We start from the raw sequence: 20,563 nt of genomic DNA, 5'->3' as shown, positions 1-20,563 counted from the left end.
AAATTTAAAAAATAAAAAATTAATTATATACAAAGAAATAATGCTTTTATCAATTGATTGTTTTATATATCTAAAATAATTAATTGATAAAATTATAAATATTATATATTATGAAATTTCTAAAATACTGAATATATTGAAATTCTTAAATTACTCTTGTGACATCAACAATTTATTATTGGAGTTAATGGTTTGGTGGTAAAATGATAAAAAATAAAAAAAGAATTGGTGGTAGATAAAAAATAAAACAATAAGTGGGGTAAAGGGATATGTCAAAAATTATTAGGTGGTAAAATGACAATGTTTTTTTTGTTTGTTTTTTAGTTTGTCCCTTATTATATCCAGCCCCTTATTATATGAGTCAGCTTCTGATATGGGAAGCTCATGTTTTATTAAAATGCGGGATCAGTTTATAATGTTGTATACTGTTTTTTTCAGCATTCTATAATGTCGCAAACTAGTTCACAACATTGTAAAAGTCCATTTATGATACGCTCTGTAATGAAGAATTTTAGTGTAAAATTACTATATACATAGGAGTGCTTATTAGATTCAAACTTAAAATCCGAGATTAAAATTTAGGACAGATTTACGGTACCTACCATAAATAAGTTTACAACATTGTAAATATCAATTTACAACATCATAAATATGTCCCAAATTTAATCTCAGATTCTAATTCCGGATTAGAAAATTTTCCATATATATATAGAGAGTCATTACTATGTTCGAAATTAAAATTTGGGATTAAAATCCGGGATGAATTTACAGTATCATAAATCAGATTAGAACGTCATAAATCTATCCCGGACTTTAATCTCGGGCTTCAATTATGGATTAGAAAAACATTCCTATTAATTACATATAAATGGCTAAATTCTTCTACTTTGTAAACTCTATGTAGCTCCATGGGCGGGGTAAGGCCTGGACTCCAGCTAGATCGAAGAAAGTTAATGCTAGGGTCTTAATCGAGATTTAGCTTACTTTATTTGAAGGTTACAATCATTTGGTTTCGGCCATCCTAATCCTAAGTATGCCTTTTCGCCATTATTAACCCTGTCGAATGTGAAACCAAAATCAAATAAACGCCGTTTTCACAGGAATGAAAGTATAAATTTTGGGTGCTTCGAGACTTTTTCCTTCAATCGTGTGCATGGTACGTATTACTGACTTCTACTGATTCCTTCGGATTTGAAGCACGATCATTAGATTATTTGTTTGCTTTATTATTATTTATTACTTTTGAAACTGCATTTTTCTTTTCAGTAATTGCTGTACTTCTTCAGTGCTGTCGCACTAGAAATGAATAAATTGGATATTACTTGCTAAATTAATTTAAGGGAAAAGGCCACTCACATCCCCAAGGTTTGCTTAAATGGTCACTCACACCCCCTTAGTTTTATAAATGGTCACACAAACCTCCTTAATTTCATAAATGACTATTATACCCTTTGATTATAACAATCCAAATAAAAATAAGTATAGTAATAAGATAAAAATAATAAATAAATATCATATGATACAAATAAAATATTACAATAAGTATAATTAATAAAATAACATGTATACTGAAAATTATTTTTAATATTAAGTTATTATTAGTCTATCGTGATGGATTTCATTAATACTAAAATCTATTAATCCAAAAATTGACGTTAAGATTTATACAAATATAGACATAATTAAAAAAGATATTGTAAATAAAATAATATAAATACTATAAATTATTGTGAATATTAGGTATAATTGCTTTAATTTTATTAATATGTCAAGTAGATTTTATTATTATTGAAAGAATATGACATATTAATAATGTTAAAATAGTTTTCTAATATTTAAAATAATTTATAAATTTTATCTTATTTTATACATTATATTATTTTTATTTTAATTTTAAAACTTTATTTAAAGTCAATTATTGGATTATTGTAATCAAATGTATATAGTCATTTACGAAATTAAGGGAGTCTGTATAACCATTTATGAAACTAAGTGAGTATGAGTGACCATTTAAAAACCTCGGGGGTGTGAGTGATATTTTTCCCTAATTTGATGCATGACAGGATTTCAGTAGAGTTCAAAATTATTCATATACAAAATGACTTTCTAATATATATAATTATTTTTCCTCTTTATTTTCTTCAGTTGAATTTCATCTGCACCATTGCCTGTTTCAGGTCATTGAACAACTTGAAGAATTGGATAACTATGACAGGATCTAAGATTTTCGGGAAATTGCAAAGGACTACCAACTGAGTGTTAAAGCTACTTTCTCAACTATGCACATACCTATGAATCAACATGGATGTTTAGCATCTGTTTTAAAGATGAGCTTTCATTATTTGCTGAAACATATTGAATAAGTCTTTCCATACATTAGGTGTTGGCATCATTAAGAATAAAAAAGCAGGGTTGTTTGAAGCTAAATTGATGGTGATGTTAATTTATTTTTAATCTAGAAATGATGTTGTTTATTAAATTGGGTTGTAGCTTCATATGATTCAAAATCAATGCTAAAAAATTGTGAACGAAGAGAGGTAGAGTAATGACCTGGGCTCTGATTTTTTATAATTATGTATGTAACGTCATTTCTAATCGATTATTTGATACGTATATTTCTGAGGTAGGTTAGTGGGAACAGGAAAGTTTCAAGTAAGAGTCATTTGGAGCTAAATCGATGGGGATATTAGATAATATTTAAAGTTGAATAATATTGTTATAATGGGTGGTAGGTTCGTATGATTCAAGATCATTGGTACTGAAATGTGAATGAAGAGAACTTTACAAGAATTTGCTCTTACTGCATTCGATCTGGTTATTGATTAAATATCTATATGGATGACACATGATGATGTTGATCAAAGACTAAAATATTATTTTCATAGAAGACTACTGATATCAATGAAGACCACTCTGTTGTTGACTTAAGGTTTGTTAAGAACAGATTATACAGGTATAAATGGATATGGATTCCTGGCCCTGGTTTCTAGATATAATACACATACATCTTCAAAGTTGATGATACATAGTTTACAATGTCATCCAAATGGTTCCTTGTACTTCAGTATCTAGCTTTGTTTTCTGTGATTCTATTTGATCAACTGGAGCCCAGAGCTGCTGACTCTAGCAACATAATAAGGTGCATTGATGAGGAGAGAGAAGCTCTGCTCGCTTTTAAACAAGGCCTGGTGGATGAATCAGGCATTTTGTCTTCCTGGGGAAGAGAAGATGAGAAAAGAGATTGCTGTGGATGGAGAGGGGTCAACTGTAGCAACAGAACGGGCCATGTATATAAGCTTGATCTTCATATACTGCAAGTATTTCCAAGCCCGTGTTTGAAAGGTACAATAAGCTCTTCTTTGCTTATACTGCAACATTTAACTTATCTGGACCTTAGTGGCAATAATTTCAGTGGAAGTTCAATTCCTGAGTTCATTGGTTCCCTCAGCAAATTGAGCTACCTCGGTCTCTCTAATACTGAGTTTGCTGGACCAATTCCTCTTCAGCTTGGAAACCTTTCAAGGTTGCAAGTTCTTGACATCGGCTTCAATAGTTTGATTAGTGGTGAAAACCTTGAGTGGCTTTCTCATCTCTCTTCTTTAATATATCTTGATTTGAGTTTTAGCAATCTCAGTAAATTTAGTAACTGGATGCAAGTACTTAGCAAGCTCGATTCCCTGAAAGCACTGTACCTAATTTCTTGCGATCTTCCACCTACCATTCCTTCATCTGATTTGTACCTCAATTCTAGTACATCTCTTGAGGTTATTGTTATCTTAGGTAACAATCTCACTGATTCAATTTACCCGTGGTTGTTCAATGTTAGTAGCAATCTTGTGGAACTTATAAACCTTGGTTCTAACCAACTACAAGGTTCAATTCCAGAAGCTTTTGGACACATGCCTTCTCTCAATACTCTCTTTCTCGCATCCAATCAATTTAGAGAAATTCCAAAATCTCTTGGGAACATGTGCAACTTAAAATCATTAACCTTGTCATACAACACGCTCAGAGGAGACCTCTCTGAGATCATTCAAAATTTGTCTGATGGCTGCACAAAGACCTCGCTGGCGTGGTTGTTTTTAGATTCCAATGAAATCACAGGTTCATTGCCTAATTTTGGAGGGTTTTCATCTTTGAAACGATTGAGTATTGCGAATAATCGTTTAAATGGGACTATAAATAAAAGCGTTGGCCAATTGGTCAAGCTTGAGAGTTTGTTTCTTCATAATAATTCACTTAGAGGTGTCATCTCTGAAGCTTTTCTCTCAAATCTTTCCAACTTAACGATATTGTACTTAGCAGATAACTCACTCACGTTGGAATTTAGCCATGACTGGATTCCACCTTTTCAACTGAGTCAAGTAAATCTTGGCTCTTGCAAGATAGGGCCTCGTTTTCCAAAATGGCTTCGAAATCAGAATCAGATTTTATCACTTGACATCTCTAATTCCGGAATCTCAGATACTGTCCCTAATTGGTTTTGGAATCAAACTTATAACCTGTCGTTTTTTAATCTCTCTAACAACCAAATCAAGGGTAAACTTCCAAATCTGTCATCTAGATTTCACCCTTATCGTCCAGGAATAGATATCAGTTCAAATCAGTTTGAGGGTCCTATTCCGCAGCTGCCTTTGAATGCGTCATTCCTAAATCTCTCTAAAAATAAGTTTTCAGGGTCCATTTCCTTCTTATGTTCTATCACTGGCCACAAATTGGATTATATTGATCTCTCAAATAACTTACTATCAGGAAGACTTCCAGATTGTTGGTCTCAATTTGATAGCCTTGCCATTCTTAATTTGGCCAACAATAGCTTCTTTGGTAAAATACCAGACTCAATCGGCTTCCTAAAAAATCTCCAGTCGTTGAGTTTGTACAACAATAGGTTAACTGGGGAATTGCCTTCGTTTTTCACGAACGGCTCACAGCTGACGCTAATGGACCTTGGGAAGAATGGATTATCGGGAGAGATACCAACATGGATAGGGGAAGGCCTTGTGAACTTGGTGGTTCTTAGCTTGAAATCTAACAAATTCAATGGAAGTATACCTCTTCAGTTATGCCATCTTGCGAACGTTCAGATCTTGGATCTTTCTTCAAATAATATATCCGGAATCATACCAAAGTGTTTCAATAATTTTACTGCCATGACCCATGAAAAAGGTTCCAATCTCACGCTTATCTCCAACTATTACACCAGTCTTGCATATGATAGCTTAAAAACTACGAAAAGCTATTTTGACAAAGCGGTGTTGACATGGAAAGGAAGTCAATACGAGTACCAAAGTACTCTGGGACTTGTAAAGATCCTTGACCTTTCAAGTAATAAGTTGGGTGGAGAGGTTCCAGAAGAGATTATGGATCTTGCGGGATTGATTGCCTTGAATCTTTCAAGAAACACTTTAACTGGACAAATTACTCCAAAGATTGGTCAGTTAAAATCTTTGGATTTCCTCGATTTGTCTAGAAATCAGTTTTTCGGAAGCATTCCTTCAAGCCTTTCTCAGTTGAGTCGTCTTAGTGTCATGGACTTGTCATACAACAACTTGTCCGGCAAAATTCCGTCGGGCACTCAACTTCAGAGCTTCAGCACTTCAATGTATGCTGGAAATGAACTTTGCGGCCTCCCACTTCCAAATAAGTGTCCAGATGAAGACTCAGCTCCAGGTCCAGGCAAAGATGATGCAAAGACTTCAGAAGATGAGGATCAATTTATAACTCTCGGATTTTACGTGAGTTTGATTCTTGGTTTCGTTGTTGGATTTTGGGGATTCTGCGGCACTTTATTAGTGAAAAGTTCTTGGAGACATCGATACTACAACTTCTTGACTGGTGTCAAAAATTGGTTTTACGTGACAGCGGTGGTGAATATTGCCAAATTGCAAAGAAGGTTCAGGAACTAATTGGTAATACTTCCTCACCTGTTAAGACTTGAGAGAGTGAAAATAATTGTAATGCTCATTTAGTATGCTAATTTTCCTTAAATATTCTTAAAGTTTTACTCTTTCCAGTTCCATGATTTACTTTCTCAAAAAACTAATGCTTTTTCATTTTTTTTCTTTTTTCTTTCACTATTTTCGACTGCAGGCAGCTATGCATTCCGTCTCTCACGGATGGCACTCTGTTCCTTACTGTACAAGTTGCTCAATTGATAATGGTCTGAAGTTTTCTACACAATAGAATAATGCAGTCTTTTCATATGGTATTTGTTATTGAGTGTATGCTTAAAGGATCTTGTGTACGGCTCCTCCGTTTAGCCCATCTTCTATGCTTTATATATTTGTGCTTGGTTTCAGCTGATGCATCAATGTTTGCAATTTTTTTTTTTTTAAGATATAACCCTCAACTTTTACTGGACAGTCAGTAGATTTTTTCTTTCTTTTTTCTTCAATCAATATGTACCAATCCTTTTCTAGTTTTAGTTTTTTTTTTTTATGGACTCTCAAGTAATTTTTTAGTTGATGTACTTCTTCATTGCGTCACACAGAAAAAATTAAAGTGGATATTATTACTTTGCTAAATTAATTAAATGAAAATTTCAGTAAAATTCAAAGTTCAGACAACATCACCAAAAGACTCTTCTAATTCCACTGTTCAAATTCTTATTTGCTTATTTATGTGGCAAATATAAGAGTAAAAAACTAATTTTCTCCCATAATACTTTTCAAATAAAACTAAGTTCATATTATTTTAATTAATATTCTTTCTCCACCCAAGTAATAGCAATTATAGCACTTCTCTCTCTTCAACAATAATGATATAAAAATAATATAACGCTAAATTAAAGACTCACAAAGACTCTTCAAATGAGATAGCGCTTCTCACACTTTAAAGAATCTCATTAAAAGAATTTTTTAAAACCTGTATTGTTGATATAACTTTTCAGATAAGTAGTAAAATTTCATTTAAAATTATTTTTCTCGCTATTCATTTTCTTTAATTCCTCTGTTCTTCAATTGAGTTTCATCGGCCACACTGCCTAATTGAGGTTGCCGAACAACATAAAGAATTGGATTACTATGCATGATCAGATCAAAGAATTTCAAGAAATTAATTATAAAGGCCAGCTAATTAAATGCTAACATCTTGAATGAGTTTTTCACGCATTAGGTGCATAGAATCATTTACGATGAAAAAGAAAACAGAATGTTTTGAAGCCAAATTGATAGCGATGTTAAGTAATAACAGATCTTAAAATTGTACTTCTATTGTATTACTGGAGTTCCCTTTTTTTTTGTTTAAATTATTTTCTGATTTAATGAGAATTATTCATTTAAAAAATAAATAGTTAATAATAGGCAGGAGAGGATTCAAGATTTTGTTTCAACAAAAGCCACATAATAAGGAATTAATGAATTTGAAGAGACCATAATATACAAATTATATACTTTTGAGGGGGCCAAAAAATTAAAGAAAGTGGATACTTAGAGAAGCTTTGTCGCTTACCATAATTATTATTAAGGAAAAGGACACCTACACTATTAAGGTTTGAGGAAATTGTCATATATACCCTTACATTTTCAATAAGAGACACCAAAATATCATTTTAACTATAACACCCTTTATAAATAGGGACTAAAAATTTTGACTTTTAAAATTTTTTAATAAATAAAATTTAATTTAAATTGTTTAATTGTCTAGTAGACTAATAATATTGGAATAATTTTTAATATATAAGATAATTTTTAAAATGTAAATTATTATATTTATTTTAATAATATTTTTCTATTTATTATAAAAATTTTAAATAAATCTTTGGGTTAAATAGATTTTACAATTAATAAAATATATCACACATATTAATAACATTAAAATTATATTTACATAACATTGAAAATAATTTAAATTTTTATATATTTCTTATTATATTATTTTTCTATTTACTATAAACTTTAGTTTAATATAATATAAGATTTTAAAGTATTAAAATATCTTTTAAATATTAAAATTATTTTAAAATGTATATATTATTACATTTATTTTAATATTATATTTATATTTATGATAAAACATTGGAGCCAATTTTTTTAGTTAATAGAGTTAAAGGATATTATAGTAAAAAAAAAATGATCTTGATTTCCTTTATTAAAAACTTGAGGGTCTACCTAACCGTTTCCCTAAATCTTGGGGTGTATGTATCATTTTTTCTTATTATTATTTATGAAAGAATAAACTTAATTGGACGTTACAAGGTGGTAATAATAAATCAATATATGTTTTTCTTGCATGTTTTTATTTCGCAAACTAATACTTCATTTTGTTCTCCTGTGTTTACCGTTTCTTACAGTAGCAATTAGGTTTCTCTCGGATGGCATTTTGTCCTTATTGAACCGCTTGCATGCTCTTCTTTTCTAAACTAATACTACATTTTGTTTTTCGGTTCACCTTTTCTTGCAGGAGCAATTAGGTGTCTCTCAGATGACATTCTCTCTTTATTGAATAGAGTTGTCGTTATAGGGTCCGAAGATATCTAAATAATATTGTGTTTTCATATGATACTTGATATTAAGTGTAAGCTTACAAGGAACTTTGTTTAGGGTTCTATGTAGCACATCCTCTATATACGAGACACTTATGTTATTGTTTCAGTAATTGATCGGAATCTAGTTATTATGCAACGATAGCTTGTAACTTCATTAATTAGGAATTGGTATTGACTTGGGTGCCATTTTTCTTCAATTTTATGTTTGACATTACTGCTTGTGAGGAGGCTTGGGCAGCGTACTTACTAATTCATGGAGACAGGTCTACCTTTTAATTTCTTAACTAGTAAAAAAGATTGGCTCTATGCTATAGCAGCTGAGAATAAATTCAAATTGCAGACAAGACTTGGGTAGGTTGCTAATTCAGTGGTAGAAATATGTCTTCATGTCGGATTAAGATCCTCTCAATCTCATCTGTTTATGAGCAAAATTCACTCAAGTTAACAACACTATTTATAGTTTAAATATTATGAACTTGGCCCTTTAAATTTACTATTATTAGGTTATCGCCTCCTTATATTTGTTGTTTATACATTATAACTCCTGTCAATTGTCGAACCAAGATCAAAGTAGACACAATATTCATAGGATAGAAAGTCCATTTCGAGCTACTATTCTTTCATTACAAATTACTTAAAGCTGATTTAGGTGCTTCAAGGTTTTTTCCTTCGATCGTATCTTGATATTACTGATTTCTAGCTCATTATCCTTGTATTTTCAATACTGATGTTCACATTTTTTATTTCCTGAAGGTGGATAAAACTTTTTATTTTGCAAGTAAAAATCATCATCTTTCATGCCTTGTGCTGGTAAAAAGAAGCATATCAGAGAGCTTACTTTTTCATGTGATAGGAATCCAATTAATCTGCAATGTAAGTATGTAACTTCCATTAGTTAGAAATTACAAACACATTGATTTGGGTGGCTCAAGGCATTTGTTTCAACCTCTTAAAAAAGTTAATCAATTCTTTTATCTACGCCTAATATATAAGCTCGTAAATCCTGAGGATGTCCCAACCTCTTCAAATCAAATGCCAATATTAGTCCTTTTTTTCAGCATACACCTACGATTCAATAAAGTAGCCTAAAGCTAAATAGATTATAGTGATGTTAATTAATGTTTAAACTAGAAATGATGTTGATATGTGGGTGGCAGCTTCGTAGGATTCAAGATCAAAACAAAGAAAAAGTATGAACGAAGAGATCACTGTGCCAGCATAACTAGCACCTGCGAATTTAAGAAATTTGCAAAGGCCTACGAATTAAAGAGGGTGGTAAGTTGGTAGGATTCAAGGTCTTTGATACAGAAAAGCGAAGGCAGTGCTTGTGCTTTATTCTGGACCGGGTCGCTATACTTTGAAGTTGGAAGAGGGGCGGAACAAGTCAATCTTGGTTGAAGGGGCTAAAGAATTTTTTCAAACCTATAAAATAGGTATTTTATTAATAAATATTTATTTTAATATAAAATATTAAGTATTAAATTATTATTATTATTATTTTACAAGAGCCATGGCCATGCCTATCCTTTAATAGATCCGCCCATGGTTGGAAGTAGGGATGGAAATGGGCACCGCCCGCAGCGGGTTTGCCATTACCAAACCCAAACCCGCACAAAATTTAAATTACCAAACCCACCCGCAACCCGCAGCGGGTTTTAATTTTTTTACAAAAACCCACCCGCAGCGGGTTTTAACAATTACCAAACCCGCAATGGTATCCGGCAGATTTTTTGCGGGTTTCCGTATTTAAAATCACAAATGTTTAATATATAAATTTATAATAATAACCTCAAATTCCATATAACATACTCAATTTTATATTTAAATAATGTAAATGAAAAATTAAAATTTCCACATCAATTCAACACAAATTCTTAAATTTAAGTATAAATTACACAAATCCATTTAAAAAACACAAACTAGTATCTAAAAATAATAATTACATTTCATATTATCATTTAAAACAAGCTCCAAGAGAAGATATTCATTTCATTCACCACCATAAACACCCATCCAACACAATGCCTATAATAATAATAATTAAGATTAATATTTTCAAATATTAATTCGAAGGGAAATGCCTTTAGTTTTCTTTAGATTATGACTTTAGAATAGGATATAGGCCACATACACACATACACAACTTTGAGCCTTTGGCTATTTGGTAATTTAATTAATGACATTATTTTCTTTATACATTTTTAGATTAAAATTAAATTAAAAATATTTGAAAAAAATATTGCGGGTTTGGTGGATATCCATGCGGGTATCCACCGGATATAAGGTTAATACCAAACCCACCCGCATCCATGTGCGGGTTTTAATTTATAATACTAAACCCGCCCGCAACAGGTAAAATTACCCGCAACGGGCGGGTTTTGGCGGGTGGGTTTGGACGGGTTTGTAGGTTTGCGGGTACAATTGCCATTCCTAGTTGGAAGTGCTCTAATTACTTTATTAATCTATTTTATCTTAGGAAAACAAGTGATTAAAGCTAATTGATTAGACGATTTCTTTTTTTAGTCTTTTAATATTGTAACTAAAGAATATTGATTAGATAATTTTTTTCTTAAGTCTTTTAATATATATTATAATTATCATCTAATCAATTAGCTTCAATTACTCGTTTTTCCATAATAAAATAGATTAATAAAATAATGTTGGGAAATGGACTACTACAAGTAGCTGCAAATTAAGCGGAAATAAAACTATTTTTCTTTTTATGTGATTAAAATAGGATGTGTACTACAAATAAATAGACAAAAAAATAAACTAACAAAATCCAAAGCGAAAACCAATCACAAGATACACATATTTTATGTGGAAAACCCAAAGTGGAAAAAAACTACGGGACCATAGTCTGATATAATATTCTACTATATTAATGAGATTACAGTACAAATTCTTTTTTAGATAATACTAGAGGCTATCAATATCAAGAATCTCAATATTCTTAACTTACAGTAACAACTTAATAATTGTCTCTCTAACAAGTGAATATCTCAAATAATAGCCAAAGAGATGATAAAATAAATATCAAGACTAATAAATTATTGAGGACGATGCTAGAAACTTACCCTCAAAATTATAAAAAAAAAAGTTAATTTCACATTCCGATGCCCAATTAAATATTAAAAATCCTGCCTCCAAATTAAAAACCTCCACTGACCTCTCTCTCTCTCTCTCTCTCTCTCTCTCTCTCTCTCTCTCTCTCTCCCTCTCTCTCTCTCTCTCTCTCTCGCGCGCGCACACACTATTAGGCAGCGGCTTTCATTTGCTTTTATAAGTCAAATTTCATGATAAATTTTATTTGTCCCCTTCAAGTTTTTTTAATTACTTAATTGCCCAAACTTGTTAAACTTTAGGTTTTTAGGTCCCAAATAAGATGGACCCGACAAATCTCTCTCCAGATCATGTGAGGGGTTGAGCGAGAACAAAGGTCTTGCACTGCTAGAGCCCTTGCCCCTAGAGGACTATAGAGTGCCACCAAGCCCGCTTTTTACATACAGCTTTTCAATTTCTCCTTGGGCAATTACTTTGTTATCATATCTGACTCATTCTCTGTTGTGTGTATCTTCTCAACCTGTAATTGTTTCTTATCAAGTACATCTCGTATCCAATGATACATTACATCAATATGTTTGGATTTTGAATGGTATGTCAAATTCTTTGTCAAGTGAATGGCACTCTGACTGTCCAGTATATAATAAAGTTGTCTTACTTCACACCCAATTTTTGTAGGAAATTTTTCATCCACAAGGTTTCTTTGCAACCTTCAGTGATTCCAATATACTCTGCTTCAGTGGTAGATAAGACAACACATTACTGAAGTCTGGACTGCCATGAGACTGCTCCCCCTGCAAAGGTGAACAAATATCTTGATATGAATTTTTTGGAATTAACATCTCTCGCCATATCTGCATCAGTGTACACTTGTAACACATGTTTGTCACTACCAAAATATAAACATGTCTTGGAAGTGCCTCTGAGATATCTGAGAATCCACTTTATTATTGTCCAGTGTTCTTTACCCGGACTGGAGAGAAATCGACTGACTACACCAACTGGATGAGTAATATTTGGTTTGTACAAACCATGACGTATATCAAACTACCAATTGCTGAAGCATAAGGAACTCCTTTCATCTTTTTTTTTTTCTCTTTCTCACTTGTAAGAGAATGCTCAGAAGTAAGCTTGAAATGGCCTGCAAGTGGAGAACAAACTGGTTTTTCCTTACTCATGTTAAATCTTTCAAAAACCTTTTCAACATATGCTTTTTAAAATAACTATAACTTCCCAGATTTTCTATCGCGGGAAATCTTCATGCCAAGAATCTGTTTCGTCGGTCTCAAGTTCTTCACTGCAAAAGACTTGCTAAGCTCTCTCTTTAGATTGTCAATCTTACTAGCATCATGACCAACAATCAACATGTCATTCACATAAAGCAAAAGAATGATGAAATCATTATCACCAAATTTATTCATAAAAACACAATAGTCGCATATAATCTTGTTAAAACCATGATTCTCCATGAAAGAATCAAACTTCTTGTACCCTTGTCTTGGTGCCTGTTTCGGCCCATACAAATTTTTCTTCAACTTGCACACAAGTTCTTCTTTACCTTTGGCACTGAACCCTTCAAGTTGCTCCATGTATATTTCCTCCTCTAAGTTACCGTGCAAGAAAGTTGTCTTTACATCAAACTGTTCAATCTCCCAATTCAAACTAGTTGCTAATTCTAGAACAACTCAGATAAAAGACATGTTCACCACAGGAGAAAATATTTCTTCAAAATCAACACATTTCTTCTGATTAAAATCATTCACAACCAATCTAGCCTTGTATTGTTGTTGTAAATTATTTTTAGTCTTCAACCTGTAAATACATTTGTTCTTCAGTGCCCTATTTCCTTTAGGAATCTTTAATAAGCCATAAGTATGGTTCTTATTTAAGGATTTCATCTCCTTTTGTGTGGTTTTAACCAACTCACTTTTATATTGGTGAGACATGGCTTCTTCAAAACATTCTAGCTCACCTCCATCTGTAAGCATAACATACTCATGTGGAGGATATCTAGTAGAAGGTCGTTGTTCTCTAGTAGATCTTCTTAATTCTGGCTCAACTGGTGGTGCAGGTGGTTCTAGAGGTGCCTGATCAACTGGTTCTACTGGTCCATCATTATTATCCTTTCCAGCTCCCCCATGATCATTATAAACTACAGGTGGAAAAACTATCTGATCTTCGAAGAACACGACATCTCGACTTCTGATCAATTTTCTTGCCACTGGATCCCATAATTTGTACCCAAATTCTTCATGTCCATAGCGTAAGAAAATGCATTCCTTGGTTTTATTATCAAGCTCGATCTCTTATCCTTATGAATGTGAACATATGCTCTGCAATCAATCACTCTCAAATATTTATAAAAAAATATTTTTCCCAATTCAAACTCTCTCAGGTACATCGCCATTTAATGGAGCTAAAAGAGAAAAGTTAATCGAGTCAAGTGCAGTACACATAGCCTCTACCTATAAAGGTTTAAGAAGCTTGGCATCGAAAAACATACACATAACCCTTTCTTCAATTGTTCTGTTAATCCTTTCTGTAACATCATTCTGTTGAAGGGTTTTTAGTACAATATTCTCAAGTCTTATTCCATGGGATTTAAAATACTACTCAAATGGTCCTCTGTACTCACCACCATTATCTACCCTGACGCATTTTAATTTTTTTCATGTCCCTCTCTCAACATAAGTATAGAAGAACTTAAATATATCAAGCACTTGATCTTTTAGATTTTAAAGCAAAAGCCCACACTTTTCTAAAACAGTCATCAATAAAAGTCACAAAATAAAGTGCACTTCCTATTAATCTACTTTGTATAATGCAAATATTAGTGTAAATCAAATCAAGTATTTGTGATTTTCTAGATGGAGAAAAGCTTTTAAAAACTATTATGTGTGTCTTTCCAGTTAAGCAATGAATACAAGTCTTGAGGGACATACCTGCGAAGCTGGGTAGAAATTCTTTTCTGGCAAGGGTTTCTAATCTTTTCTCACTAATGTGACCAAACCTTTTATGTCATGTCTCAATGTCAGAATCTTTTACAACTACATTCACATCTTTTTTCTTGATCTTGGCTTCTTACACATAGAGGATGTTTACTTTCCTCCATTTATCTAACAGTAAGGAGCCTTTGGTGAGCTTCCATTTTCCTTCACTAAATTAGTTGGTATAACCATCATCATCAAGCTTGTCTGTAAAGATCAAATTAAAGCGAATATTTGTTACATGTCTGACATCTTTAAACAACAACTTACAGTTAATGCTGGTTTTCAAGCAAATATCTTCTATGCCCACAATCTTGGATGCCCCATCATTTTCCATCCAAATATGGCCATAATCACGATTAACATAAGATGTGAAGTAACATGAAACGAAGCATCCGAATCAATCACCCAATCACTGATATGACAGGTGATATTTACTGAGCTCTCATCATAAACAATATCCAAATCACTATCAACTATGACTACAATGTTCTCTTTGTCATTTTTCTGAGCATCACCCTTTTTCTTTCGCCTGATCTCTTTTCCACAATCTACACTCCCTTTTAACGTGACTCATTTTCTGACAATGAAAGCACTTCATATTTCTCCTATAGGACTTAGATCTTCTTTTAGGTTATCATTGTTTTGCTAGTGGGAATTTCTGCTTTGGCTTCTCCCCCGCCTTTCATGTTTTTTTTTTAAACAAGTGCATCTAACTCAAAGGGAACTGCTTTAAAACTCTTTCTTCTAGATTCTTCATTCTGCAGCCTATCTGTAACCATATCTAAGGTTAATTTCTTGTTCAGCGCTGAATTATTCACTAACACTACCAATGTCTCTCAACTGTCAGGTAAAGAACTAAGCAACAATAATACTTATAACCTATCATCTAAAATAATTTTTATAGTAGTCAACTGATCAACCAAGCCTTGAAACTCACTAGTGTGTTCAGTTATACTGCACCTCTCCTTGTATTTCAAGTTAACTAGCCTTTTCATTAGATTGGCTTTATTGTGTGTTGTTGGCTGCTTATAAATCGTTTTTAATTTCCTCCAAAGAACATCAGCCTTGGATTCCTTCGCGACATGGTGGTATACACTCTGATCAATTCATGATCTAATAGTACCCACGACCGTCTGGTTTAATTAAGCCCATTTTTTATCATCTAAATTGGCGGGTCTAACTTCTTCAACTTCAATTGGTTCATGTAAGTCTTTCATATACGACAAATATTCCATACTAGACTTCCAAATACCATAATTCCATTATTTTAATTTAATCATGCATACCAAGAATTCCTCCATCTCAACCACACAAGTAATAAAAAACAAAGCCTGAAACTTTGAAACCACTCTGTTGGGAAAATGACTACTACAAGCAGCTGCAAATTAAGCAGAAACAAAACTATTTCCCTCTTTGCGTGATTAAAATAGAATGTGTATCACAAATAAATAGACAGAAAAATAAACCAACAAAATTCAAAGCAAAAACCAACTGTAAGAGACACATATTTTTATGTGGAAAACCCAAAGTGGGAAAAAACCATGGATCGTAGTTTGATATAATCTTTCACTATATTAATGGGACTACAACACAAATTATTCTCTAAATAATACCAAAGGCTACCAACATCAAGAATCTCAATATTCTTGGCTTACAATAATAGCCTAATAAGGCTCATTCATGATCATTTTCATTTTATTTTATATATTTTTAGGTTAATATAATTAAATTAAGTTTGAAAATTAAAAAAATATTAGTTATTTGGGGATCGGGGACCCTCAGGGATCCCTTATTACTATTCAGGAAGGGGACATGGATCCCCTCAAGTAATTCTAATGGAGACAGGAAGGGGATGGGGACAAATATAGAACATTGGAGATGGATACGGGAATATTGGTCCCCTCCCCTTCTCTCCCCATTGCCATCCCTAAAATAAATGAATAATACAACAAAACAAAAGTCATGCCACGTGAGTAGCAAAAAGCAAAATTAAGTCACAAACTTTTATCTTATAACCAATAATAAGGTAATCTCAACCATACGTTGCCTAAGGGCTTAGGTAATACAATTTATTATTGGCAATCCCTAAGTTATGTTCAACGTAACATACAATCTAGAAAATCTTATCCGCTTAAAGTATTAAAGTCTAACCCAACAACTAATGTTTAATTTGCCCAAAAGTTGTAACGGATAGGAAACTAGCTGAATAGATTTGCCCATTTGACAATCTTCTCTACCTCTCAACTAACATTTTCTTGCTTCTTCATTGCCTTCTGCAGTATCTTTTCTTGCTCTTTAGTAAAAAAAAAAAGTACTCAAATCCAACAAGAACTCATCTTTCTTTATACCCTAATCAAGATCATCGCTAAGAAATGGACTTTTCCTACTATTTTTCTTTGAAGCACTTTTGGGAGAACACCAAAAACAACTTTTTCTCTGCGGTGGAGACAGCAAAGAAGAAGGTGAATCCATCCATGAACTTGGAGAACTGAACGGCGAAGAAAATGTCTTGGATTTCGACTTCAATTTTGATTTCGAGGAAACAGTGACGACAGGAACAGAAGCAAAAGCAGACCTTATGGAATTTTCTTTAGAATCAATTTTTCGATCTGGGTTCTATTTGGACTCCAAGAAAATGGCCAAGGGAGGAGAAGAATCACAACTAGAAACTGATTTTGCAGTCTCCAAGCCGGGTTTCCCATCTGGGTTTTGTTTGGAATCGAATAAAATCTCTATCTTTGAAGTTGGATTTGAATGATGATGATGATGTGATTAGATGTGTCTGTTTTTCAATGTGATGATGATGATTATCATTGATGTGGGTTTTGGGTTTAGTAGGAAGGACTAAGTCGTCAATGAAACCAGAACAATTGATAACAGAGACAACCAGCTGAAGAAAGTGTCCATGCATCGACTTTTTTTAGTGATCGATCTCCAAGCGCTTAAATTAGCTCCATTTTATTTTTGTTATGTTTACCTAGCATATACTTATTGGCCAACTCGTTATATCACTAACAATATCTTATGTTAAACGTAATTTAGATAGATCCTTTATTATAATTCTTTTTGTTATAAGGTAATCTCGGCCATACGTTGCCTAAGGGTTTAGATAATGCAATTTATTATAATTCTTTTTGTTCGATTGCACACCTTTTCCTTTTGCTCCATTCATCAATGGGAACAGGTGCTAGCTTGAATAATTTTACTCGAATAATTTTATACATATACGTTTACTCGAAAAGTTAGCAAAAGCAAGAAAAAAATGCACGAAATTATTAAAACGAAAAATATTGAATTACAAAACAGAAATTTTATGCAACTTTTGTGCAAATTTCATTATTGTTTTGACTATCCCAACGGAGCCATGCATCCTCTTTTAAATGACTCAACCAAATTGTCCAATGCAACACGAGATGACCCACCATCCCTCATCGCTGCTGCAGCTGCTTCTTTCATTTCAACCACACGTTCCTTAACAGCTCTGCCTTTCTCCGAGTCCATCAACTCACTAACTCGCTGCTCCAACTCGGCTGCACTCACCAACCTTTCTTCTTCTTCTGACCGAGTCACCGCCAAACCCACCTTCATTTCCTCCACCACGACCGCTTTAATCATCTTTTGCTCCGCATACAGAGGCCAAGCCAACATTGGCACCCCGGCACAAACACCTTCAAGCACCGAGTTCCACCCGCAGTGAGTCACAAACCCGCCAACTGACTCATGATTCAGTACCTCCACTTGCGGCGCCCACGATTCAACCACGAGCCCCCTATCTTTTGTTCTATCCAAGAACCCTTCAGGTAAAAGAGACTCCAATGAGCTTCGGTTCTCGACGCTGTCGGGAGCTGGAGCTCTCACGACCCAAAGAAACTTAACACCACTTCTCTCCAACCCAATGGCCATTTCTTTTAACTGCTTACAAGAGACCGATCCCAAGCTTCCGAAACAAAGAAGCAGGACGCTTCGACTCGGTTTCGAATCAAGCCAACTCAATGATTCATGTCGATCACGTCCTCGATTCTCTCCATTTCCTCCACCAACCACAGGCCCTATGCAATAGAAAGGCGGCAACGTCTCCCCTGGAGTGCATTGTCCTTCTAGCATTGCTTTGATAGCTCTCTCTTCGAGCAATTCAAATGTGTTTACAATAATCCCCGCAGATTTTGCCATCTGGATGCCGGTGTCGACAAAGCCCTTGTATGCTTTACCCTCACGATCATGCATGGGTTCCGCCATGTCTCTTGCTGGAAAAGGCGGTAATCCGGGGTAATTTAAAAGCGTGCTGCCGAGTTCTCTGAAGCTCTTTGTGGTGTTTTTATGAAGAGTTGGTAAGTAGAGGAGAGCAGCGAGTCCGCTCCCTCCGGAGGTGAAGTAATAGTAAGTAGGGATACTGAGAGTACTTGAGGAAACTTGAAACGCGGGGCTGCAAAAGAAATCGATAACAAAGGCTTTGAGGTTTGAGCGTTTGGAAATTGTTATTAGGGTTTCGTGGAGTTTAGGGTTGTTGAGCTCGCCAAGCTCGTACGCTAAGGCTGGGAGGTCAACTGGTGAACGTAAAGTGTCGAGTAGGCCGGAAACCGGAGGAGGGAGCTGGTGGAAGGTAACGGAGGGAACTGTGGCGGAGACGGAGGCGATGTAATCATCGGTACCGGCGCTTGTTACGAACGGGGCGGTGGGGATTATGATGTCGATGGAGAAGCAAGGGTGATGCGTGAGTATCAATTTTCCTAATTCAACCATGGAGTTTAAGTGACCTCTTCCTGGAGAAGTATAAAGGACGATCGTATCTTTCATTGTTTTAATCTTTCATTTTACAAGTTAAAAAAAACAGGAGAAATGGTGAGAAATTATAGTGAGAGAGAATGAGAGTGATAAAGGGCTCCTTTGTGTTTGCTAATCGCAATGCAATTATGCATCCACACCCACGAGAATGAGAGTGTATCCACACCCACGACGAAACACCGGAAGCCTGTTGGTGACAGGGTTAAGAGGGCAGAATTGTTGGTTGAAGTAAAGAGGAGGATTTTGGGGAAACTAAACTCGGCTTCAATCCCTTGTCTAACTTGTGGACTGAATTATTTATAAAAAGGAGAAGGAATTGCTTGTTGAGGATCTGCTATCACTTGTTTGACAGGTTATGGGCCCATCAGACAATCACACTATCACAGTATGCTGACATAATTGACCTGACATATATTTTAGCCCACACAGTATAACTTAACATTTATTTTTGCTGATCCCCCTAAGTAAGCTACAGCTGGCTTGTCTTTTCATTTCTGACCTGTTTGCTACAAAATACCGTTTAGCCCCTTGAACTCTATATTATTTATAATTTATTCATAAGTATATGAAACTTTCTCTATTATAAAATTTTGTTGAGACCCTTACACTCTATTTTATTTTATTGAAACCCTTAGATTAGAGTATCAAATTAGCCATTTATAATTTTTAAATTTCCAAAATACCCTTCATTTAATTAAAAAATATAATAATTATTAAATGAATTATAATTATAATAAAATAATTATTATAATTATAATTTTTAAATTGATAATAATTATTATTAATAACAAGAATAAAAAGTACTATAATTAATTAATCTATTAACAAAAATTAATAATATTTTTTTAGTTAAATTGTTAATAATAATTATTAACAATCATTATTATTATTATTAATTTTTGAATAATAATAATAATCACAATAATTAAAATATAAAATAATAATTATGATAAAATTAATTAAGGATTTTATAATAATTTGTTACAATTTAACTCATTTCGATTTTGATTCTACGACAAAGTAAACACATAAATGGTAATACAACTCATTCTAATTACAATTCTTACAGTTCAAGTAAATAAATTATTCTTATTCTGATTCTAATTCGTCATTTCAATTTTATCTATTGAGTTTCTAACTCATTATGTTTCTAGATAATTTTTATTCTTATTTAGTGAACGCACTATAAAATTTTAAATATTTCATATTAATTCCTATTTACTAAATAGGAATCGAAATTAGA

At 33.4% G+C, this 20,563-nt stretch overlaps 3 protein-coding genes across 3 annotated transcripts; 2 read left to right on the top strand and 1 right to left on the bottom strand.

The window, feature by feature from the left end:
- The first annotated feature begins 3,035 nt into the window (after nucleotides 1-3,035).
- LOC18032901 (receptor-like protein EIX2) lies at nucleotides 3,036-4,783 on the top strand. Its single transcript, XM_024188829.1, has 2 exons — nucleotides 3,036-4,642; nucleotides 4,753-4,783. Exons 1-2 carry the CDS (start codon nucleotides 3,036-3,038, stop codon nucleotides 4,781-4,783), a joined length of 1,638 nt encoding a protein of 545 aa, XP_024044597.1.
- Nucleotides 4,784-4,940: 157 nt separating this feature from the next.
- Nucleotides 4,941-5,906, top strand: LOC112100189 (receptor-like protein EIX2). The gene has a single exon (XM_024188823.1). The coding sequence runs from the start codon at nucleotides 4,941-4,943 to the stop codon at nucleotides 5,904-5,906; it is 966 nt and encodes a 321-aa protein (XP_024044591.1).
- Nucleotides 5,907-17,811: 11,905 nt separating this feature from the next.
- LOC18033042 (anthocyanidin 5,3-O-glucosyltransferase) lies at nucleotides 17,812-19,577 on the bottom strand. The gene has a single exon (XM_006422023.2). The coding sequence runs from the start codon at nucleotides 19,330-19,332 to the stop codon at nucleotides 17,887-17,889; it is 1,446 nt and encodes a 481-aa protein (XP_006422086.1). The 5' UTR covers nucleotides 19,333-19,577; the 3' UTR covers nucleotides 17,812-17,886.
- Between the last annotated feature and the right edge of the window lie 986 nt (nucleotides 19,578-20,563).

Source organism: Citrus clementina, unplaced genomic scaffold (assembly GCF_000493195.1).
Source record: "Citrus clementina cultivar Clemenules unplaced genomic scaffold, Citrus_clementina_v1.0 scaffold_9, whole genome shotgun sequence".
Taxonomy (NCBI): domain Eukaryota; kingdom Viridiplantae; phylum Streptophyta; class Magnoliopsida; order Sapindales; family Rutaceae; genus Citrus; species Citrus x clementina.
The sequence above is the reverse complement of the archived record's forward strand: the minus strand, read 5'-3'. Positions and strand labels throughout refer to the sequence as shown.

Bases quoted from the DNA above. Each gene is read 5' to 3' on its own strand.
- LOC18032901 (XM_024188829.1), top strand. From the start codon at position 3,036: ATGTCATCCAAATGGTTCCTTGTACTTCAGTATCTAGCTTTGTTTTCT. The intron at 4,643-4,752 runs GTCATTCCTAAA...ACTTACTATCAG, and splicing joins CCGCAGCTGCCTTTGAATGC to GAAGACTTCCAGATTGTTGG.
- LOC112100189 (XM_024188823.1), top strand. From the start codon at position 4,941: ATGGACCTTGGGAAGAATGGATTATCGGGAGAGATACCAACATGGATA.
- LOC18033042 (XM_006422023.2), bottom strand. From the start codon at position 19,332: ATGAAAGATACGATCGTCCTTTATACTTCTCCAGGAAGAGGTCACTTA.